At 42.8% G+C, this 25,477-nt stretch overlaps 1 protein-coding gene across 8 annotated transcripts in view; it reads right to left on the bottom strand.

Moving 5' to 3' along the window:
• The window catches only part of MAX (MYC associated factor X), a 99,699-nt gene extending 74,500 nt beyond the window's left edge, over positions 1-25,199 (bottom strand). Inside the window, exons 1-6 of one of the 8 annotated variants that reach the window (XR_010022873.1) lie at positions 25,001-25,199; positions 24,267-24,293; positions 16,642-16,749; positions 3,116-3,239; positions 2,559-2,631; positions 1,770-1,856 (exon numbers count right to left, since the gene is read on the bottom strand). Coding sequence is in view for 4 of the 8 variants with exons in the window: in XM_063088529.1 (XP_062944599.1) it covers positions 1,669-1,856; positions 3,116-3,239; positions 16,642-16,749; positions 24,267-24,293; positions 25,001-25,036 (483 nt within the window). In the remaining 4 variants the exon portion in view is untranslated. Of the gene's footprint in view, positions 1-295; positions 1,857-2,530; positions 2,632-3,115; positions 3,240-16,641; positions 16,750-24,266; positions 24,294-25,000 lie in introns of those variants that run through there. The other 7 variants (XR_010022870.1, XR_010022871.1, XR_010022872.1 and 4 more) reach the window with 7 other exon arrangements.
• Between the last annotated feature and the right edge of the window lie 278 nt (positions 25,200-25,477).

Below are 25,477 nucleotides of genomic sequence, written 5' to 3' on the forward strand. Positions count from 1 at the left end.
TCTGTTTAGCAGGAACTGGATCTAGAAATGTTACTGGAGATAACCCTGTTGGAATCTTAAAAGCCTCTGTCCAAAAATCCAAGTCACCACCACCCGTTTATCCACTCTCTCAGGCTGAGCCGAGCCCTCGCAATAAAGGAGGAACAGCTTTGGCTTATGGCTGCCTGGTTCTTTAAGCCCAGATAAGTGACCTCTGCTCCTCTCACAGACATCCACACGTGCCCAGCAGCTTCCAGAGGGCTCTTCCCTCAACCATATTGGCCTTTGCAAAGGCAAGAAGACACACCACCACCAAGAAGGATAAAATAAGTTTTTATTTATAGTCTTATAGTAAAGGGGGAAGCCTTAACTTGCAAGACAATTCTTCAGCAGTATGTACAACATACTTTTTATTTCCATGGAATGGAATCAAACACAGACTGAGACTACAGAGTATACACTAGAAATCAGCAAATGCTGGGAACGAAGTAGGAAAAAGACAAAGAAATGAGGCCGAAATACACAAAACCCTTCACTGGGATCTGTTGACCGCAGCCAGAACCAGGGCTGGATCACACAATGGAGACAGGTTCCAGGACAATAGGAAAGGCAGTGGGGCAAGGTGGGGAAGGGTCCGCACTGGGGTGCGGGTTTAGTACCAGGTAAATCGCTCTTGGTATTTACATACAAAATCAGTTGGCTCTATTTCTTAGAAATACACACAGAAAGGAAGAAAGATTTGATCATTACTTTATGAATCTGTTGCTTTGCAATATCAACATCATCAGAAATAGGGACAATTCACTCAGATTCAAATTTCAGTAGCAGGAAATAAATATCAAAACATCATCACTGGCCCACAATACAAAACCTCTACCCCACCCGATCCTCCCTCCCTGCCCTAACCCCAGGCAAGCACCCCCCACCACTCCCTGGATGCTGCCGCTTTACTGCTGCTATCTCCAGTACATACCATAAGAGTGTCACACGGCCTTCTGTAAGGCTGGCACTGCGGGCTTAAACAGCTGGCTGAGAGAAGCAGGAGTGAAACATGCCAAGGACTCTGTGTTGCAAATCTGTCCCCACTTTCCTTTTATACCACAAACTTCTTCAAGGATCTGGCCTTTCAACAGGAGTGATAAATATAGCTTTTTAGGAAAAAAAAATTCTTTAGAAAGGAGTGGGGGTAATTCTGATTACTCCAAACTGGTCATCTTCTCAAAGTAGAGCAGTTCACAGATTCACAAAGTCTATCAAACAGAGGTGAGGGTGTCCCAGGAGGAGAGGCCTGGGCGGGGCAGGCCTCCTCCAGGCAGTGCCCGGCAGGGCTGGAGGAGCTGGTGGGTGGGTAGGACACCATGTGCTCAGAGGTCCGGCTGGCCGTCTGTCCTCCACAGAAAAAAGCTGCCAAGTTGGGGTGTTTTGGTTTAAAAGTTCCTGGTGGGGACAGGGAATCCCTGAAGGGAACACGTTAAAAAAAAAAAATAGTGGAAATGGGGAAGGAGAATGAGAACTGTTGTCCAAGAGCTTCTACGTAAAAATAAAAACTAAAAAAAAAAAAAAAAAAAAACAGAGAGAAAGAGAAAAATAAAGAGTCTCTTAAATGGTTCTGAGGGGTCTAACGATGAACTGAAAGGAGGAGGAGACGTCGGAGGAGACAGTTTTTATTGCTGGCCTGCCCCGCGTGGCTTAGCTGGCCTCCATCCGGAGTTTCTTCCTGCTCTGGGGCTCTTCAGGCTCCGACTCTGAGCTGGAGTCTGAGCCCCCATCAAAGGCAGAGATGGTGCTGCCCTTGGCGTTGGTGTAGAGGCTGTTGTCTGAGGAGGGGTAGTTGGTCTGCAGTTGGGCACTTGACCTCGCCTTCTCCAGTGCACGGACTAAAAGGCAACCAAGGGAGCATGTTACCACTGTCTGGAGACTGGGGGAGTGGCCAAGTTTCAGACTCAGGGTCCAGCCTGTTCTTCCTAAGTGCTGGCTTACTGGTCCCTGAGGCTCAGTGTGGCTCAGAAGTAACTCCCTTCTGGTGGCTGTTCTACCTGCACATTTTCTTTGCCCCTCTCCTTTCCTAGCTGGACCTGGGGGCCCAGCAAGCATGGCGGTCACTCTGCAATTCCACCCAATCCTGAAGAGAAGGCTTGTGCTGTCACCACCCTGCCATGGAAACCTGGTGTAGAGAACGGAGCATGAGCTCCCTGTAGGGTTCAGCAGTGCAATGACAGAAGAGAAGCTGACCCAGCAACGCCAGGCTCCACAAGGGTATGAAGACTACACATAGCGGGAAAGGATGACATAAGATGTATCAGCCAAAGAAAAGTTTTGGCTTCGCTCTCATGTACAAGATCCACTTGGAATGACAAGCTGGACACTTGGAAGCAAGTCACCAATACACACAAAATACCTGGGCCTCTGGAGAGATAGCCCCTACATGCAGGCTGCTTGGCCCGGTAACCAACCCACTAATGCCACCCACTGCCCATCCCTTGGTTCCGCTCAGCTTGAGCCTGGAAGGTCAACCCATTTATGTTATTTTATTTTTTTGGCATGTTCTAACCCAAGTGGTTACTTGCATTTCCTTTTACTTGCATCTTCCATGAGGGAGGAAGAGAAGTGAATTCCCCAGGAACAAAGAACTTGATCAGCTCTCGCTTTCCCCTGTGGTTATAGGAAAAGGCGGGTGTGAGCATTTGAGAACAGCATGGGCCTGGCCCATAGGCTGCCCTGAATGGACTACCATTGACAAAGGGGAGGGTTCACTGTCCCTGAACACCTGGAGTCTCTGGTACTTACACAGCACATTCCACTCCAAGAATCTCAAAGCTCTTTTCAGACACCTGATGCCAGGTGTAATCCCTACTGCAAGCAGAGCACTTGAGGCCCAAGAAGGGCAGAGATCAGGTCAGAAAAGATACAAGTCTCCAGATGTCCAACTCCCTAGCCTCCACTGTATCCTCACTGGTGGCTCAGGTCCTTCCTCAGGATGCTCTAACACTCACTACTCAGGTCCCAAGAAGCAGGGCCAAGGCTGCTTCTGAGTGCATGCTCCATGACTGGTTCTGACTCTGTAGGCCCAGGTGTGAAAGACCTGACCTGGCCAGAACACAGTAGGGCCAGCCGCCCCACAAGCTTGAGTGCTCACCTTGCTGCTCCAGAAGAGCATTCTGCCGCTTGAGGTCGTCGATATCCTGCTGGTGTGTGTGGTTTTTCCTTCTCATATACTGGATATACTCTGTGGCTTTGTCTAGGATTTGGGCCCGGGATGCCTGTTGCAATATGAGAAAATAGGGGACAAAATAAAGACCGAGTCCAGGCAGTGAGGGAACCATGCCTTTCTGCAGCAACAGCATAGGTGGCTGGACAGAGGGGGGTGAGGTGGGAAATGCTGAGGAAATAAAGAATAATGGCTCTTTTTCAGGCCTTCTTTGTGCCTGTGCTTTACAGAGCACGCCTCACAAGCACAGTTTAAGGCAGTTCCTCCAGGAACCCAAGGCTTAGAGAAGTGTACTGGTTTATGGCAAGTCACCAGCTAGACAGTGGTAGAGCTTGGATTCAAACTCGGGTCCACCTGACTTCTGAACTTGTGCTCCTCCTATCCCCTTTGGTTCTTTAGGTTGCTTTAAAGTCTTCAGTTTGGCTATGTCTGAAAACATTAGAATACTACTTAAATGAAAGTTAAGGCCACTCAAAATGAAAGCTTAGGCCACTAACTGCTAGGGCCTGGCTAAAGGCAGCTGGTCCAGAAAGACAGGAGCAAGGTCCCAGTTGCAGCTGGCTTGGGATGGGAGCAAGTACAATGGTGTTCGTCAAGGTCCTAGATTTCAGCCAAACCCTCAACTGTTGTTAACTATTCCAACTGAACGATGCTGCTGTGTCACCATTTCAGCTGTCCTGGCTGAAGAGACTTTCATGAAGGCTGTCAGTACTTGATGTCAACACAGGAAGAGCATGAGGGTGGGCCATTTCAGGAAGCAACCACACCTTTGCAATGGCTGTGGGTAGCCTGGGCACTGCCCCATCGGAGGAACTAGTTAATAAGCCAATAAAATGGCTGTCATGTTACTGTGTCCCTGGAGGTCAAGCTTGTCTGGGAGATTCCCTCTGGGCTGCAAACATGGCCAAAGTTACTTATGGCCAGGCAGCCAGCCAGCCAAATTGGTAGAATGGTACAAAGCCAAGAAAAGCCCAAGGCAGGGTAGCCCAGCAGCGGAAGACAGCATTCATGCTCTGGAGGCTCCTGAGCAGTAGTAGGAAAGCTTCTTACTCAGGGCAGGGCAGTACTCGACAATTCTGTATTAAAATCCCACTTGGTCCTAAACAACCAGAATGCAGGGGGGAAAAGGCAAAGAAAACATCCACACTCAGGCTAGCAAAACTAAATCTACTTGTATGAAATTCTAACATTCTCAATATATAGACCTCAGTCTGGGTATTAGAGAGGTTTGCAAGGCCTGAGTTTATTCACCAGTCCTCAAAAGTATTAGAGCATCCAGGCTTTCCTCTTATAGTACCTTTAAGGCAATTTCCTTGAGAGGAGATCGTTTGTATTTAATCAACCATTTTTATCTGGTGTGATATATGTGCAAGGTACTGGGCAGACACTGTTGGGAAACAAAATGTATTAGTCATGGCTTCTTTGCCCAGAAGCTTACATACTATCTAGTTGAGGAGATAAATCTATCTATACACAGACAAATCACAGGGGGTAAAACTGACAAGTGTGACTGACTAGTACAGATTAGAACAGCCATGGGAAAGACGGCTGCTGGCTGGGGTGATTACCTACTGTGTGCCAGGTGCTGGCCTCAGTGCTGCATGGGTGTATGCACACCCCACCCCCTACACGCTCCCATTGGAAATAAGGGACCTTGCGTTAGACCACGGTGGAGTTTGTGGAAAAGGTCACTCTGAGCAGGGTGAATAGCACAGGCAAGGGCATGGGGTGGGGAAAAGCCAGATTTATTTCTTTAGTTAAGTCAGCTTATATAGGAGGAAAGAGTACCTAGCCATGATAATTGAGATGCCATCTCTCTTTTCTCCAAAGGGGCCTTATTAGGGTCTGATTATTAGGTGATAAAATGGGGAAAAAGTCACCTATTAGAAGGGACTAACTAAAATATCCTGGCTCTCTGGATACCAGAGACAGAATTAAAAATGATTAGTATTGTATAATGGGTGGCAGAGCAGCAAGGAAGAGTTTGGGAACTCAGGAGACAGAAGGGTGCTGCACTCTGTCATTAATGGGTTCTGTGACTGCAGTCACGACATTTCTCTCCATGGCTGTTCCTTATCTGACTAGAAATTCTCTCAGATCCCACCCCAGCCTTCCAAATTCTCCCATCTCCATCGCTGTGCACAGTTACCTCCCAGTCTCTCTTTAAATTTGCCTACTTTAAAACTATTTTTTAACTAAGTTTCCAGAAGGCAACCTTAGCTATTACTTAACTACCCATGTGCATCTGAGACGAGAAAAAAAGCAAAATCTCTGAAACCAGAAAGTGCTTGCAAATGTTCAGTGATAACTTTTAGTAAATGGCTAGACTGAGTAGTAGACTTTGTACTACCAGTTTCTCCAAATATTTATACATGAGACTATGAAGTAGTATCAAGAAGTGAAAAGTGAATGGTAAGCACAGAAGAACAGGGCAGAAGAGAGAAAAAGATCCTGTGAATGATGGGAGCTTCTACTTCAGGGTATTTTCTAGATGAAGATAAAATTCACAGATGCTGAGAACACAGAGTGCCTTGGGAACAAGAAGTCCCCAAAGAAGGACTGGCCTCCAGAATGCTAAGCACGGCCCTTCCTCCACCTGCTACTGAGAGCAGAAGTGCCCCAAGTCACTCGGGCTACTCCTGATCCCTCAGCAAGTCCAAAAGAATGGTTCCTAGTTAACTTTATTTTGCCTTTCCCAGGGTACTCAACAAGAACTAAAATCCAGCAAGAAAAAATTTACAGCATAAAATATAGAATTCCCCAAAATTTGCATGTGCATCTAGTCCAGGGGAAAAAAAACCAAAAGGTTGAAGCTAGAAAAGACTACACTCATCTAAAATCCCCTCCTCCCATCTTTCCAAACCTTACAAGATCATGTGACCAGCCACAGCATTAAGGTGTGGGTAGGCCCTTCCCTGCCTTTATGAGTCTACAATATATGTGAACAGTAAACACGAAGGCAACAAGAAACCCCAGGATTTATGGCATCAACTACGGAAGAGCCCTGGGGTTTCTGTTTTCTGAAAACGCTCTCAGTCAGCTGAGTCTGCTGATAACCTTCACGTGAGTATGACTGACCACACAGAACTTGGTAAGTCAACGTGCCTACAGATCAAGTGTTGCTTTCAGATACTCAGTAAGGACCTGAATAATTTTTTTGCTGCTAGTTTTTACAATTAGAAGGTGCTAGTTTTGAAGTCTGCCTCTCTGAACAGAAATGGCTTTCTTCAACAGTTTGGATCCAGCCCTGAAACAGGATGGACCATGGCTAAATGGACGAAAGAGGCAGCTGGGCCTCCTAAGTAGCAGTGTGAGTCAATGCAAAGTGGCTCACCGGCCTCTCTGTCGTCTCTGGGAGCCATGCTAAAGGACGCTGGGCAGCCTTGCCAGTTCTTGTTCCAAAGCCATGGTTGCACACAACAATACAAATAATGACACCGATGGCCACAGCTACAACGGTGGTGGCCAACAGTTACTGAGTACCTACTAAGTGCTGAGCATCCTCACACAAACTTCTGATGTATTATTTTCCCTATTTTACAAATGAAGAAACCAAGGCACGGAGCTGTAACTTACCCAGTGTGATGTAACTAGCAGGAAACAGGATATGAACCCAGGCCTTCAGGGCACCCATATTTTGGGAACACAGAGTAGGCTGTAGCACTCACAAAAAAAAAAACTAACAGAATTGCAGGGACAGTGTTGTCATGAAGGGGAAAGGACTACGAAACAGTCATCTGATTTGCCCACAAGGATGTCAATGAAGATCCTAGTGAAGGTGGTTTCCTTGGAGGAGTGAGAGGTGAGCCCCCATGGTACACTATTTCCAGACAGGTAATGGGTGCAGGAGTGAGCTTAAGGTGAAGAAATGATGGAGAACTGGCCTTTAAAATTTTTTTGAAAAGTAAGAAGTAAAAAACAGTAGCTTATAATAATAGCAGCACTGAAAGAAGATTGTTTTTCTTTTAAAGACAGGTGAGAACCAAACAGGCTTTTAGTAGAGAAGAAACAAGTTGAGGAAAAGCCAGCTTGAGAACTGCCAGGCCTGCCCGGGGAGGGGGATGTCAGCTTCCCACAGTGCTGCTGCTGGCTTCATTAGCTCTTGGCAGCCCAGAGGAAGGGTAAAAGGAAAGTGGACAATGGAGAAGCCCCAGAGAGTGGCAGAGCAGCCCGGCAGGTTCCTGCCCCCGCTGCTAGTCTATTTGCATCACTCCCCAAGGCAGCAGGCAGGCAGAGGGGAAGGTCACCATCCTTCAGCGGCACCCACTTTCACAGAACTCAGCTGCGAAACAGAGTTCACCCACCCCACATGTCACAGTAAAAATCAACTACATATTTCACAAAAGGCCCCAAATGATTCCTGAAGTAGTTAATACTGATGCTTCAGATGAAGTTCAAGGTTATTAAATCTTATTTAAAGCAGTGGCTCTCAAAAATTTTCATACATAAGGCAAGAGTTCCAAACATTTCCGTAGTTGTAAATCTTATAATAGTACCATAGATTTGTGTAAAAATCCAAGTTGTTTTAGAAAGCGGGTGGGGGGAGGTGAGGAAGAGAAGACTAGTATGAGATTGTTAACATTAGGAACACCACTGTCCTTCCCTAGGGTCCTAATGCTGATTTGAGAAACAATGATCTTAGCTGTATTTACCACTTTTCCTCTTCACTGTCAAAACCAGACCCTACTGGGCTGATGCTGCAGCTGCCTGTGTCCCCAAGAACTAAACTGCCATATATACCCAGAGGGTAGAAACAGAAGGACTGCCTCACTCACCAACTGACATGTCTTATTTTGCGTCATTTATTTTTTGAAACCTGCATAAGTTTTTACACATATTAAGATAAATGGAGGGCTGGGCAAAGTCAGTATACATTTCCATTTGAATAAGTCATCTTCTAAAAACAAAAATTAAAGAATTTGTACAATAATCTGGGTCTCCATTAAACTAGTTCATTCAGAAGTGGAACCCTATCGATGCCAACAAGGGAGGTTGGAAGGCTGTGAGGTCAGAGCCAGCACAGCCCTGTGGCCCCTTGAAGGCTTCCTGCTTCCAGGTGCTTTGCCAGCCACAGGACCATCTAGTTGATTACTAGGTAAAGGCAGAACTACTGTGTCCTGCAAGAGGCTTAATCAAAGCCAGGAGTCAGGCATTTATTTAAGGGTCAATACGAATCATTTTTCAAACCTTGCATTCTTTTTTTCTTGTGCCCTTGATAGCTTGAAATGAAGGTGTGGCACTTCCCCATCAAACTTTGGCCATGAAGAGCAGGAGCACATAGTTCCCCAAAGAGGAAATTCAGCTAGTAAATAAGCACGTGGTAAAGCATTTAATCTCAGAGGTAATAAACAAAATACAAAAGTAATCACTACCTTTTGCCTACTAAATTAGTCACCCCCTTCAAAAAAAAAAATTCCAGTGTGATGAAATTGGTACTCTCAAAACACATCAAAAGACTAGTCTTTAGAATTTGCCTGAAAAATTAAGAAATGAAAGAAAGAGGACATAAGAACAATCCTTCCTGAAAAAATTTTGACAATAGACAGCAACAAACCAGATGGTCATACTCCTCGACCCAGAAATCCAACTTCTGGGAATCTATTCCATGGAAATGGCCACATACACCAAGATATTCATCACTACATTATTCATAAAATTTCAAAACTGGACACAAGCCATAATGACCAACAGAAACATGCCTAATAATTAAATATGAATAGTGTATCACCTGGGGAAAAAAGCATATTATTTTAAAGCATCAAGCTATCTAACATTTTACCCAGGGAAAGCATGCATATGAAGAAACCAGAAAGAAATATAGAAATTGATAATACCATATTTCCTTGCTCCTTGGACTCCATTAATAAAGCCAAGAATTTAATATTTATAACAGTTTTTTGTGGGGTGAAAAAAAGGAGGCAAGTGTCTTTTGACATCCACTTTAAGATGGTGCCCAATATCAGTCATATTAAAATGGGAGGTGGGGCAGGGAGAGTGTACCTCTGAACTGCACTATCTGATACCATAGTCACTAGCCACATGTGGCTAATAAACACTTGAAATGTGATTACTCTAAACTGAGACATGCTTTAAGTGCAAAATAAACACTGACTTTTTAAGACAGTGCAAGAAAAATAGTGTAAAATATCTCATTAATAATTTTTAACATATTGATTAAATGTTGAAGTCATACTCATTTGTGAATATTAAATAAAATACATTATTAAAATTAATTTCACCTGTTACTTTTTACCCTTTCACTGTGTCTACTAGAAATTTAATTGTATTTAAGGTAGATTATATTTAAAATGTATGTGTGACTTACATCAAATTTTGACTGGAATGGGAGAAAATATTTGCACAACCTATTCATCTGACAAGGGAGCAATATCCAGAATATATAAGAAACTCAAACAGTAAAAAAAATCAAATAATCTGATTAAAAATGGGCAAATGAGCTGAACAGACATTTCTCAAAAGTATGAAAAAATGTTTGACCTAATCATCAGGGAAATGCAAATCAAAATCACAATGAGATATCATCTTATCCCAGTTAGAATGGCTATTATCAAAAAGACAGAAAATAAGAAATGCTGGTGAGGTTGCAGGGAAAGGGGAACTCTTGTACATTGTTGGTGGGACTGTAAACTAGCACAGCCATTATGGAAAACAGCATGGAGGTTTCTCAAGCAACTACAGATAGAACTGCCATACGATCCAGCAATCCCACTACTGGGTATATACCCAAAGGAATGGAAATCACCGTGTTGAAGGGATACCTTCACTCCCATGTTTACTGCAACTCTATTCACAACAGCCAAGATATGCAACCAATCTAAATGTCCATCTGTGGATGAGTGGATAAGGAAAATGTGGTATATATACACAATGTAACACTACTCAGCCATAAAAATGAATGAAATCCTGCCATCTGCAGCAAAATGAATTAGCTTGGAGAAAATTATGTTAAGTAAAATAAGCCAGACATAGAAAGAGAAATACTGCATGTTCTCACTCAAATGTGGAAACTAAAAAAGTTGATCTCATAGAAGCACAGTAGAACAGTGGTTATTATAGACTGGTGAGGGGAGAGGTGGAGATAGCAAGAGGGTGGTCAATGGATACAAAATTGTAGCTAGATAAGAATAATATCTAGTGGTCTACAGACTGAAGGGAGACTACTGTTAACAACAATTTCTTATATAATTTCAAACAGCTAGCAGAGCAGAGAGGATGTTGAATGCTCCCAACACAAAGAAATGACAAATGTTGAGGTGATGGATACACTAATTACCCTGATATGATCATTGTACACTGTATACATGTACTCAAATATCACATTATACCCCATAAATACAAGGGTACCTCTAAAAGTTTGTGGAAAGATAGAATTAAAAGACAATACGAAACTTTCCATGAACTTTCTGAAGTACCATTGTAAATACAAATATCATGTGTCAAATAAGAAAAAACAAATTAAAAAATGAGAAAAACCCTGATCTCTGAGGAAACTGGGGTAAAAATGTAACAATTATTAATATCTGTTTTTCTTACTAAAAGTTTATTCAAATAGCTTCTGAAAATAAAATAAGTTGTAACTCTTAAAAAAATTAAATAAACAAAAATTTCTAATGGGCAGTGCTTGTCATAGAATCTTAGAATAAAGGGAAGGTTGTAGTTGTATTAGAAGAAGGGGACTTACATTTCTTCTTCCATTTTTCTAAAGTTTTCACCATTTTGTTAGAGGAAAAAAAGAAAAATAAATGCTAAAGGGAAGGGCTAGTAATCAATCTCTATCCTTCTGAATCTCAAGATGCAGACAATGTCAGGTGAGAGTCCCCCAGCTCTTTAGTCCTCTTCATGGGAGACCTCCCCCATTCTGCAATGCACAGCATCTCAGAATGATTAACAAGGTTTCTGCCCTCAAGGAACATACCCTAGTTAGGTGATAAGACCATCAGAGAAATAAGGAAGACACAGGAGAAGCCTCACAAAGGGCCACTGGGGTTACAGGGAGAGAGAGCTTCCATGGGGAACTGGGGCAGGGCAGTGTTTGATATGGGCCTTCAAAGCGGGAGGTGGAGACTGGCAGAGATGGCACACAGGCAGGAAATAGTGCATGGACCCTGGGGAGCCCTTTTGAGTGGGGCTCTTCAATGTGAAAGCCAGATATCATCAGGGAAGTAAGGCTGGAGGTGGACCCTGAGAAACAGAAAGGACTCAAATAAGCCAGGAATGACACTGCTGGGCAAACGGAGGAGGGTATACACTCCTCCACATTAACCAAAAGGTGAAAAAGCAGGTGGACAAGTTGGGTACCTAATTTAGGGAACACGGAAAGCCAGCCCTTACCTAATTGGGCAATGAAAAGCCCTTGGAGACTTTCGGCAGGACAAATACAGTTTAAAAGAAATTAAACAAACACATTTACAGTTGCTGAGCCTGGAGCTTGAGGGAGATGTGGGCAACTATGGGCAAGAATTTAAGATGCAGAAAATTTAAGAAGATAATTGCCCAAGTTGGAGTCTGGCCAGGTAATAACCTTAATGAGTAATGAAGTGAAATGGATTGGGCTGTGGTTTACATTTCATTTAAAAGACAATCCCTCCAGCAGCCCAAATATGATGTAGACACAGTATTACTGAATGAACTGCCTGCCTTAAAAGTGTCCACAGGATGAGCCATCTCCCAGAACAACATGGCCAGGGTAGACAGGGGGCTTCCTGCCTTCAGTTAAATACTCACTGTGATCCCTTCTATGTGCCAGGCACTGAGGAAAGAAACACAATCAAAAGGAGATATTTTCCCTGCCTTCATGGTACTTACCATAGTGTAGTGCAGGCAGACAGTCACTAAATAATCACACAAATATATGTGACTCTACACTGGGATAAGAACTATGACAGCGTTTGACCTTAAGAATCATCACATTCCCTGCCACAGGAAACCCTTTGGTTTCGACATCTACCTGTTAAAGAAACCAGACTCTAATGGAAATGAACCGAGATTGGCTCAGTGTTCTAAACCTCTTATTTGATGCTCAGCATGTTATCTTACATTGTTGGTTGTTAGGTGTAATCCTCTTTCACAACAAGAAAGCAAAACCCTCAAGAATAGACACCATCTATTATGCCTTTTAAACCTCTAAAGCACTCACAGGGTCTCAATTATACAGGTGAGCACACAATGTTGGCTGTTGCTGTTTTCTTTAAAGAGCAGATCAAGCCCTCTGATTCTCTCATTCTACAACTATGTACTCAGAACCTAACATGAGCCAGAGTCTGTGATATGAGCAGTTAGAGGCAGTGCCCTCATATTCTCACACCAAAATCAAGAATTTCTGAACTTAATGTTGACTAGAAGAAACCCTGTCTTTATTTTCATTTGAGGTTATACTCATTCTCTCTTTTCAACATAGCTCTATCCAAAAAGGAGAAATCCAGAGCAGTTGCCTGAGAGCAATATGTATGATAAACAGGCATTTAGGAAGAGACCTAAAAGATGAGAAATTACTACACAAACCATGGTAATGATGAAAATAACCTTCTATTTCCAACAATGATAAGAGACAGTGTGACTGGATATAACCATTCTGACTCAGGTACTGCGGCTAACTTACAGGGTGGAGGGCAGAATTATACTCCCATGTAAAGGCAAATGGATGGGCTGGCCACCAGGTCTTGTCCCCACATAACCACGGTGAACTCAGTGCCAGAACACCATTGAGTAACACTCCCCAGTACCCAACTAAGGACCCTTAAAACAAAGAATAATTTCTGTTCAAGAAAAGTAACATCACCCTATAAAAAAATGGGTCCACAGTTGAGCTTGCCCTCACTCCATTACTCTGGGTGACTGGCTGATCATCTTTCCCAGTGGGCTGCGTGTTCAGCTGAAAAACTATAAGGGACACAAAAGACTCAAACAACAGAATTCAAGGGTCCACTAGCATGCTAACCCTGGGACCTATGGCAAAATCCAAATGGACTACCTACTGTAATGGTCTATTTTCTTGGGGTCCGAGCAGCTATGTGGACTCAGAATTCCAGATTTTAAATGATCCTCAACCTTGTGCTTCAGTGTTACCTACATACCTCAGAGAAGAGTATTTTCATAGTAGCCTCAATATCACCTATTAATCTGCCAAGATTAATGGCTTAATCCAGGGGAAGCTCTCAAGACAATGACAAGATGTAAGTATTTATGCAAGATTTCTTTAAAATATCCTTAAATTTTTTACCCCTATCGTGTGGTAGAAAGATGGAACCTGTCAACTGGCAGTCCTGAGTTCTTGTCCTTGTTCTGCTACATACCGGGATCATGATCTTGAGACTGTTTCCTCATCTCTGACTGTAATGTTGGCAGGAACAACAGCAGCAGTAATTGTCCAATAACAGTATAATACCACATAGAACTGCTGTGCAAATTTAATTTTACATTGCAGTAGTTAGTTATTACTGATTTTTTTACTTAAGCAAAAGGTGACTATTCTTTATGTTTATTGAAACACAAGAAACAAAGGATAAATGGAGTTTGGGTCTCACATTCAAAGCTACTTTTTTTTTACACGAGTATTCCCTATTCCTGATTAGGATCTAATTCAATCAATATTGGTTTCTCTTTAAAAAACAAAAGGCTTAGGGGACATGTACAACAGATAATCCAAATGCTAAGTGAGAAGTCACCTGGAACATAAAGATGCTCAAATCACAGAAGACTAGAACATGAAGAGACTCACATCAAAGGCTTTCTCTTCAAGAATCTGATCTAAGCTCTGCAAAACTCACACAGTAAAATCATCATTTCATGGTTATTTACATAATGTCACAACTTTAATTACTGCAATCCATATCAAGAACGAGCCCACTTCCTTTGGTTTAAATACCACATTTAAAAAAATTGCAACAATTAGTGTGAACTCAGAAGTCTGAGAGACCAAAGTATTCTGTTAGACTCACTGCCTCTGTGAAACAGTGTGGGCAGACAAAGAGAATGAAGATCACACTCTAGATGGGAAAGGGTTGGGTTCAACTAGAGCTAACAGCCATTTCCTTCATTCACTCTTGGTGTGACATATTTGGATTGTTAACACAGAACAGAAAGATTCTGAGATTAGAATGGTACCTAATAAATCTTCAAATTGGGGCTTTGTTGACTGGCTCCATAAAATGTGGCTCCCCTCGACCACTCCTCTCCCAGTCCCACTACTTCTCTGATGGCATCTCCTGCCACAATCCCTTCACTAGTTCCACTCCAGCCACTCTGGCCTCTTCGTTTCCTTACCTGGCCTAGGAATGCTCCCAGGTTCCTGCCTCAGGCTGTTACACATGCCTTCCCTCTGCCTGGAATGCTCATCACCAAACAGATGATCTTTGGTCAAATATCACCTTGCCAGTAAGACTTCTGTCTGCCCTAATTAAAACTGCCACTCTTCCTTCCCCGTTTAATTTTTTTTCCCCAAAGTACTAATCGGACATAGTATACACATATAATTTTAATTATTACTTCATTTTCCATCATTTCCTCATCAGAATAAGAGAGTCTGTTTACACCTGTTTTCTTTCTTTATTCACTGCTGTACTCCCAGTATCTAGTACAGTGCCTAGCATGTAGTAGACTCTCAGTAAATATTTATTAAATGCAGTGAGTGAATAAATAATTAGGCCATGAAAAACGACAAACTATTTATAAGGCTACCAAATTCAAACCTTCAACTTCCTTGAAGAAAGAAAGGCAACAACAGGATTTAGGATAACGTGATTATGAGGACTTAGGGAAGTATGCTATGGCAGAGTAACAGAGGCTGCACAGGGAAAAGGTATAGTTGTTATCCCATGATCCACCTCTCTCAAAGTGTTCTCAAACTTACGAGTGCCTAAGAATCACCTTACTGCTTGTTATAAATACAGATTCCCAGGCCTGTCTCCAAGAAGACTAATTCAGTAGTGATTCTAACGTGGGTTGTCCAAAGCCCACCCCTTGAGAAACACTGCCTCAGCACCACTCCTGGTTAGGTGTGAGACTTAGGAGAAGGCAGCTCTTGTCCATGTTGTTCACCAAAGCAATTTTAATTGCTACCACGGTGTTGGAATAAGCAAAAGTTCAGACAAGCACAAGAGATAATCTGTTGCACATGCATACTTTAACTAAAAGTGAGTCTCTCTCTAGTCATAAAGATTTCCTGTGGTACTTGAATAGTGTTATGCCCAGGAATGTTGTTATTCCAGGTAAGTACCTTGGTTCAAAGGCCATTAAACCAAGTCCACACTAAGTAGGCTTAACTCATGGCAAATTCTGGTTTTGCAATACCAGGTATTCAGATGACCTGTTTTGTGTTTTTCATAAAGGTCATACCTACCCCATGCTTCAGCCACATGGAAAGCCACACCTTATATAAAGCATAAAGCACACGACTTACCAGAGTGACAATATAAACAAAGTGAAATCATAATGGCTCCAAATTTGATCTTGGATAACCAAGCAAACCCACGACTCTCACCACAGAAATCAGGAAAGCCATTCAAAACATACCTCAGAGCAAAGACTTTTCTTAACAAAATAGCTGCTGCTTTAAACACTAGATCACTCTACCAAAAAAACATAGGTCCTTTTCCCAGTTTGCCACTTATTCCACTGAACTGCTGCAAAGAGCAGCCAGTTACACTGTGTCAAGGATGGAACTAACTGTGCAAACAGATGCTTTCTCCAAATTCTAAGGAGTGACCCTAACCCATTGGCTTTTACTCAAAGCTTCTAAATTTGTTTTTCAACTATAGAAACAGCTGATGCATACCCCTGTACAGAAAACCCTAGTTTCTGGAAGGCCACCAGTGTGTGTGTGCCGAGGGGCGGTGGGGGAGAGGAGAAGGGAGGTGCAGAAGAGTGGTTATTTTTTCTTCTATTTCATATGGACATGTCTCTTTACTCAAGTCTTTTGTCCCAAAGTTTAAAATGCTCTTTGCACAGCTTGGAAATAACAGCCATTGGGGTTGGAAAATCATTGGTGCCTAGGCTGGTTCACAGGCATTCCTGGAAGTGTTCATTTATAGTAAGTACTAACTTTGAACCATATAAAAGAAATTCTCATGCAGGTCTAGGGAATCACTGACCTCAGGAATCTATAGTGTTATCCCAAGTTAACTATGGGCTGCTCTATACGATAGTGAATAGTGATAATAATTTCTTGAGTAAGTAATTTATTATGAAATAATACTAATTTTGAAAGATGACTTATACCGATATCTTACGAAAAGCTCCATGACATCTGACATATTTTGCAAATATAAACTAGAGCAGGTAAGGTGTGTGATGATCCTCCAAAGAATCAAAAAATTAGGGAACCATGCCACCTGAATATCCCTGACTACCTTTCTTTCCAGACAGGTAGGTGCCCTGCTAAACCCACAACAAATTCCAAGTTAGGGGTGGCCAATGAACTTTCTCAATAAACTCACCTTCTCTCCTTGGAGTGATGGGACTGAGTCCCGCAAACTGTGAAAGCTGTCTTTGATGTGGTCCCTACGTTTTCGTTCCAGTGCATTATGATGAGCCCGTTTGTCAGCCTAGAAGAATGGGAGAAAGAGCACATGAGGAACATCACCCTTTTCATTGGTACAAGGTGGGTGGGGTACAGCCTGGAAGTATATGCTGTCAGCGCTGTCCCTGGCGAGTGGACTGGGAAGGATTTGTCGAGGTGGGCAGTTAGGAGTCTCCAGAATTAGGTTCTGCTAAAGGGGGAGAAAGGGGTGAGCAAGGCTTGCGACAGGAACATCCAAAGTAGCTCGATGCATCCAGCTCATGCATAGGTAAAATAAAAGTTATTCATGGGGACAAAGTGTGACTCTCCTGCAACATCAATGCCCTCCCCTCCAACTTACTTATGTGACAGAATAGCCTCCAGTCCATGGTTGGGAGGTAACCAGGGAAAGCTCCAGTGGGCCCCTTCATAAGATGTGATCACCCCCACTGTAAGAGATTCCCCAGGGTGGGTGCCCAGGGGAGGAATTAAGTTACTGATGCAGTGCTCCTTTCTATGTGAAACCCATCACCGTGCATCTCTGGTCTGGTCTCCAGCCTGCTAAAATGCACTAATTTGAGACCTTCTCACTAAATCATATAATATAAACTAAAACCTCTAAAAAACCCAGATGCATGAATCTGAAATCATTACAACAAATCTGATAGAAATGCTAACTGCATTTTGAGTTCCTGTTTTTTAAAGTAGATCCAAGGTGCTACCCTGCCAAGGGCTTCTCTTCACAAAGGCTGTGCCAGAAAGGCAGTTCTTTGATGGCAGACCTTCTGACACCCACATGCTCAGAATAAATTTCCTCAGGCACCTGTGTCAGGTCAGGCTAATTTGGCAGTACCTAAATATCAGAACTGAAGTCTTTACCCTGTCCTGCTTGAAATCACAAAGAAGAGCAATCAGTTGGAGAGGGACGAAGATTGCCAACAAATAGGAAGGGCAACACCGCACTGGCCTCAGGCAGAAGATACAATGCTGGAGAGCACTGCAAGAGACTGTCAGCAGGTCCCCATCTAGGGACCCTCCAATTGGAACACAAATGCTTAACCCAAAGCAAGAACTTCATCACACCTACACTCTGGGAATTATGGAAAATATATTCTGGGGATTTACCTTTAATACACAAGGTTGCACTGAACAACCTAAAGAACAAGTCTGTATATGGGAAGTTCAGGCAGCTTTAATACACCCAGACAGAGTACTAGAAATTTAAAAAATGAAACAAGAGTAAATAATGTGGCTTAGTACAAGAATGATGCTGCCTCAAATAAATCATTGTACTAGATGAGATGTACAGACAAAAATCTACTATAAAGAGTTGTGGGAATAAAAAGATTTGAAATTTTCATGCTATCTAATCCTAGAAGTCTGACTCATTACAGAGGAAGAGGAGGCTGAGGGGAGCTGTGATCATTTCAGTTACTTCCTGGTGTCTCAAGCACATCACCTCACCAACAGCTCTGTTGAACCAGACACGCAGCTCCCATCATGGCCATGGTTTTTCACAGCATATCACTCGTTTTGGGGGCAGACACTTGGAACACTTCTAAAGCTATCCTAATCTTGTTAAGTCTGACTCACTGTAAAATGAATATTTACAGAACTACAGGGACATACGGAATGTTATGGGGAAACTGAGGAGACAACAATTAAACTTGGAGTACCAGATAATCTGAGGCAGGTACTCTGTATCATACAATTTTCTTGAGCAAGAAAACTGTAGGTGTCTTCTAATAGCAGTATGAAATAGCTTGAAGGAATTAAAGTATGTAGTACTTTTAAGTATGTAGTATGTAGTACTTTTCTAACATCCTGTTCTATGTAGTCATCTATACAATGGTAAGTTGAGCTGGGACAAGGGTACTTCTAAAAGTTCACGGAAAAACAGAATTAAAAGATAATACAAATATTTTCATGAACTTTCTGAAGACCTCTCGTATACACAAGGAGCTTAGAAGGCTGAGGGACATCATTTGGCAGTATCTGCCTCTCCTGTGTTTGCTATATACTCCCTATGATAGTTTTTTACATGCAAATTAACCCCTCAGCTTTTATCTCCAGCAGCAGCCCAAGATACTCCTCTCTATGAAATCACCCTGATTCGTGGGCCTCCTCTCAGCTTAAGATTTGTGCACAGAAGTAGTGACACCAGAGTTACCCACAACTCCTCTTGTTGATACAAATAAAATTCTAATTGTTTTCTTTGTGGGAGAGACCTGCAAATCTCAAACAGCTAGAATCAAATTGGACTTGGTTTCACATGCGCCTGCACTAGAGGGGTGGAGCTAAGTATATTCTAACAGCAAAACCATCCCCACAATGCACTACCCCCCTCCCATTCACTGAGCCCTGAAAGGACTCAAATGGACAAGTCTTTCGGTTAGAGGATTGTAAGTGAACTTGGCTGTGGACCATCAGCAGAAATCTTGGCTTCTCATCTGGGGAGCCAGCCAAGTTTGAGAAGTTGGCTCAGCAAGGAAAGGCAGCAGTCCACTGCCTGGTAGAAAGCCTGGGCTGGGGACTGTTGTTCTCAAAGTAGTGGATGGAATTTCTGTGGTGATTCCAGGCCTAATTTAACTAGCAGAAGAGTGGAATCTTAGATCAATCCCTGCTGCCATGTCCATCTCTGAGCTGCTACATCTAACCAGAGTCCATTTTAAAGCTCTCAAAGACCATGGCAAGGATATATTTTTCTCTTCCCCAATCCTCACTTGAAAGAGCTAGTTAAAAACATGCAGAACATGCCCAATTCCAGGCAACTGAATTAAATGGTTTCACCAGTGGCTTCAAAGAGTACATGAAAAACTGGAAGACCTTTACACAGGCTGAGAATTCTCTCTAGGAAACATTTCCAAGCCACAGACTCGTCCAGCCTGATAAAACTGTCCCTTACCCCCCACCACGAAAGGCCAATTGGCAGGCTTATCACTGACTGCCTCGTTAACTGTCTTCATTTGCTGGCAACTCTTTTTGAAAGGGCCATGATTTCAGAGTTGAGAAAGGAAAACTGGGGGAAGACTTCCAGTGTTAGGCATCTGAGATCCTCCCACAAACTCAAAACTGGCTTAGAGGAAAGGGGTGAGGGGGTGGCAAACAATCGGGTCTTGAACAAATAAAACTCAACTCAGATGAGCCAACCTTCTCTCACCTGTACTGAGAAAGATGTTTGATAATGAAAACTGGTGGTACTGAAAGCACATCTGTGGAATTAATTAGGCACTATTCTAGGAGACAGCAGAAGTATTCTTGGGCTCTACAGGAAGCCCCCTATTATCTCCCCTACAAACCCTATGGGAGCAGTGGCTGGACTCTGCCCATTCTTCCAGTACACTGGGTTTGTGGTTTCTGCTAGAAAACCCTTCCTTCAGGGGATCCCAGACTAATAGAAATACTAAGGGGCTATGTGATACCAAAGAGTGGCCCACAGATGCTCAACGGGAACTACAGCAACAAATCACTTCCAGCTTTGACATCTCTGCCAAGGTTTTTATTCAGCCTCTCAGTTTTATTTCTACCAAACTTTCCACACTGGCAGCCAGAATAAAAATCTTCACCTGTGATTTGTCCATCTCTGACACTAACAAGCATGTGTATCTTAAGTGTTGGTAAATGTTGAAGGCAAACATTATCTTGTTAGCTAAGAAGTTGCTAAACTGGCAGGAGGTCATCCAAGCTAAGGAGGTTTTTTCAAAATCGAAGGAAATCTCACAATACCGGCCAGCTGCCAAAATTGAGGGAAATCTTTTAAAATGATTTCCTTTCAACTTATTGCACAGAGAATGAATCTTTGTTCAAGGCATTACATCAGACAGCAGCGTTATTTCCTGCAAAGTCTAGGCAAATAGTATGGGGAAATAAATGCTTCCTTATTCAAGGATGCACAGGGTTCTCCAGAACAATGCCACTTCTTGCAAATCTACCTGACATCTAAACCCATCTATATAAGGAATCTTCTCAATTCCAATATAGAAATTCTCTGCATATAGGGACTTAGAGTTGCCCACTAAACATTTACTGCCTTTAAGAAATTTAAACATTGTATCTTAAAGGGAAGGTAGTGTTTTGTATGATTACTATCAACTAATTCTTATTAAACACCAAGGACACTGAAAATACACAGGCCCCAAATTCTCATCAGAAAGGATCCATTTATTACTTCTGATAGATAAGAACCAGATAGAAAAATAAAACTGAGTTTCTAAGCAACTTAAAATATTTACTTTAATCAACATGAAAATTGCAACATGAAATAATGGGCAGCTAGGATGAGATAAACTCACTAAGGTCCCTAACAAGACATTAATTTCAACTTCCCAGCACCTCTCCCATGACTGAAGCCGAATGTCGGGCACACATTTCCAACATCATCCATTAATACATTTATTTTCAAGGCTTTTCCTATCAGTTGGTATCTAAAAGAAATTGGGAATACTATTATCCAAACAAGGCATTAAACAATAGCCATTTAAGAGGAAGAATGCCTGGGTCAGGAAATTTTAATTGAAAACCATGCTGGATTCCTTGATCAACTGTTTCACCATTACTGGCATTTTGAGAAAAGATTCTTTTAAATGTAAGAATATCTTTTACTCTAGTAAACAGGCATATCCAGGAACTAAACCAGGCATTTCTGATATCACTATTGACACTATTGACATTCTAAGCAAAGACAAAGTACATGCATTGTGCAGCACTTTTGCCATGCAACTGATCTGGTCCAGAAGTGGAACTGCAAAAATCTATTTTTCAACCCCTAACAGGTATATTGTAACTGCAACACATTCAGCTGCCAGGAAGAAAAATATGTTGGAAAAGCCCTTAGGTCTCCTGACCAACACACGAATCCTACATTTTTCAAATACTTTCACTCATTCCCAAAGAAATTTCCCAAACAAAAATAAAACAAAAGAAACCCCTTACATAAAATATATCTGTCCCAGAAACTTATCTTTAAAATGCAAGCTTTTCACTCCAAAAAATAATAAAAATAAGATAACATTAGTAGAATTCTGTGATATATTGAATTTAGTAATAAGGTTGTTTGGGGTTACTTTAACAAAGCTTATTGGTCACTAGACAGGCTGTTTTCCATCTGTACTGAGGCAACAGAAAAAATATTCGTCAAATCAGTTTCACTTTCTGTTACAGTTAGCCTCACTTCCTAACTCTGTTCTTGCTGAGCATCCTATATTTCTCATGCAGTAAGGCCTAGACACTGCAGTGACAATATAAAACATGAATGAATGTCTCTTGTTATATAAGGACCCACAGAACCTTTTCCAAATAACTTTTTAAAAGTTTTTCTGTAGTCCTAAATATATGGTTGTTCACAGCTCACACCTTTTTCTGCAAGTTTTTCGTAAGACAAAACTTAAGAATAGCTCCAAATTTTAAAAAATATATTATCTATACTAAATCTCAGCAAGCAAACAGATGCATTCAGAGGGAAGAGATGTAATCTTTTTTACACTACACACGCACAATAGTTGTTTGATATGCTATAAAATCTGTCTATAACACATCTTTTTCTCTCCATGCTGTTGTGATTATCTTGTGCCAGATACTATAGAAAGGTCTCAACAAGTAGATGTGCCAAATTAAAAACAAAGGGTCAAAATGAAACAAAACAAAAAACAAAGGGTCAAACCTAACTCCCTTGCCTACCCGCCAAAATCAAAAGCACCTTAACAGAAAACTAAAAACATCTAGAAAAAACAATGGGATTAGAATTCTAGGAGAATGGAAACATTTAATAATTTAGTAAGTGAGTTTATATCGACATGTCGATAAACATTTTGAAATGCAGAAAGCTTTCAAGAACTGTGAACCAAAATTTCACATAGAAAACTTTTCTCTCACTAGGGAGCCAACATAATTCCAATTCAAAGGATGATTCTGCAAAGGAAGCCTAACCAATCCTTACCCTCCCACTCTTATCAAGTCCTGGGGTAGATTTTACAACTGGAAACTTGGAGAAAAAAAGATGTTTTAAATATTAGACTGGGCCCCAAGGATGAAACTCCAAGTCTACATTACTAAGAATAATGGCAACTGGAAAAGAAGAAATTCAATTTTCAAATATATGTGTAATGTAAGTATGTGACAATACTTCAAAGAGAAATAAAAACAAAACATTATTTTTAATGATCATTACCCAGGGACAATTTTTAAGAACCTTGAACAACTCCATCCTTGGATCTTATGGAAATATCAGCTTTCTAAATAAAATTTTTCTTAATGCCTATTTTCTTGGACAACCTGAACAATCTTTGATTGCTCTAATGAAGAGCAGGTACAACTAAGAGGGCTTGCTTTTATCCTGTGGTTATTAAATTCTTATACCAGAGGTATCAGAGTGGCATCCTGCAAACTCTAATGAACCCCCTAACAGCTGTTCCACACATCATTTTAAAAATCAGAAAAACACCTCTAATCTTTCTTAGAAAATAGGTATATCGGGTAACACTGAACCTCACCCTCTCATAACCATCCACTGGAGTTGAGCAGTGGCTGTCTTTTTACAAGAGGCATACGCTCTCTAGTACCCCAGTCTTCACCTCTTCTCTCTACTTTATTCTTGACTATATCACTGCCTGGTCTCCACAGGCATTTGAATTTTCTACCCGCATTCTGTACACTTCTTACTGTTCCGAACTGTCAAATATTAGACACTCTGATACTTATTTCTCTTCTCTCTGATTCTGATTTATTTTGTGTCTATTCTTTTTTCCTTTCTCTAATCTGTCCAGGAACACCCACATTATTGTCTCAGACTCCAAAGACATGAGATTAGTTTCTATCTAAATCCACAGAACCATCTACTGAGAACATTAATATCAAAAACCCTAAAAAATTACTGATAACGTTATATAGTCCCATCCATCACCTTTCAGCAAAGCTGTCTTTGCAATGCCACTTTTCTTCAACAATTTTTTATTTTCTTTACACCTCTCCTTCAATTCAAATATAAAGAGTGATGCCACAATAAGCTGCCTGTGACATTTTCATGATTTAACCTTTGACTCCCTAACATTTCCAGTTTTTGCATTAGAATATCATGCTGTGCTAGATTCCATGGATCTACAGCAGTCACAGGACTTTTGGTTAAAGGCGATTATTGCATGTGGCTTCGGCTTCACACAACTATGCAGATATGGTTTAAAACCTGGTTGTTCCTAAGTAAATCTTCTGACCACTTCGCCCTGCAATAATACTACCGTTTATTTCAGAATGCTATATTTCTTATTTTCCACTTATATAGTGGCAGCTGGATCCCCCATCTGAAAACTACAGAGCAATTCATTTCTTTGCATACAGCTTTTCTCACTCACCTACAGTCACTGGAACTTATCACCTGAGAATCTAGAAATATAGGATTTGCAACACACCCCCTCCCAAGAACCCCAGAACAAGGCCCCACCTCACCTTAGCAGTTAACAGGAGAGTTTACTACAATATTAAAAGTAACAGAACGATCAATTTTTCTCTCTGACCCCAAAAAGGACTAAAACTGAACGGAAATGAAAATGAAATGGAGAGTAGGAGACGTACCGCAGATTGAAACCTCGGTTGCTCTTCCTGGAATAAGAGAGAGAAAAAAAAAATAGAAAATATAGAAGTTATTTTTACACTTCGCATTCAATAATAAGAAAGAAAATGCCGGCGGCGGAGGAAGCGGCGGGTGGGGAGTCAGCCCAACACCCCTCCCTCCCCCTGCCCTCCCCACCCGACCCCACGCCCCCGCCCCCCCAGCGGGATCCGGAGGCTGACCAGGGGGGAGTCCGGAGCGCCGCCCCTCCTTCCGGGATCCGACCCGGGCCAGAGGGGATCCCGAGCAGCGTCTCCTCCCTCAGACCCAGCATAGGCATCTGGGTGCTCCCAACCTCTCTCGGCGCTCCCTCACCCCCCAGGATCCGCGGGTCACAGGAGGAGAAGACCGAGGACCGAAGGGGCACGTCCTGAGCGCCGTCCCCTTCCCCAGGATCCGGACAATGGGATCCTGGACGCACCCCATCCCTGTCCCCCGGATCCTGAGAGGGTTCGGGTGGAGGCGGGGGCTCCCAGATGCCGCGTGTCTTCTCTCCACCTCCAGTCCCAGGAGGCCGCTTCGGCCGGGAGCCCAGGGGCGAGCAAGCCGGGAGCGCGACGGAGGCGATCCCGGGCCCGGGGTAAAGGAGACGGAGGCGGCGGCAGCCCGACCCCCTCCCGCCGTCGCCCCGCTGAGAGCCCCGGCCGCTGTCCCCGTCTGACAACCCGCACGGGAAGGAAGAAGCCCCAGGACTCACGTCGCTCTCCACCTCGATGTCATCGTTGTCGCTCATTTCCTACGGCCCAGGGAGCGGCCACTGCAGCGGCGGCGGGGAGGGGGAGGGGTGGAGGGGAGGGGGAAGTCACCGACAACAACAAGCCGAGTCCCCCCCCACACACACTCACTCACTCACTCTCTCACTCACTCACACACACACACACACACCACGGGCGAGAACCACCTCCTCACTGCAGCACCGGATCAACGGCGGCACGCACGCCCGGTCGGCCCCCTGCCACGTGACGGGGCTCATCGCGCTGAGGCCACCGAGACTTGTAGTTCTCGTTCCTTTGACTGACGGCCCAGGTAGGACCAGCGGAACTACAATCCCATAAGGAACTGCGGCCAGTCGACGCCAGCCCGGCTTGTTGACGGAGCCCAGGGCGCCTGCGTGTCCCAGGAGGGGGCGGAGAGAGAAGCGGTGCGGTGCCTGCTGGGAGCCGTAGTCCGCAGA

This window comes from Cynocephalus volans, chromosome 3, assembly GCF_027409185.1.
Source record: "Cynocephalus volans isolate mCynVol1 chromosome 3, mCynVol1.pri, whole genome shotgun sequence".
In the NCBI taxonomy this organism is placed as follows: Eukaryota; Metazoa; Chordata; class Mammalia; order Dermoptera; family Cynocephalidae; genus Cynocephalus; species Cynocephalus volans.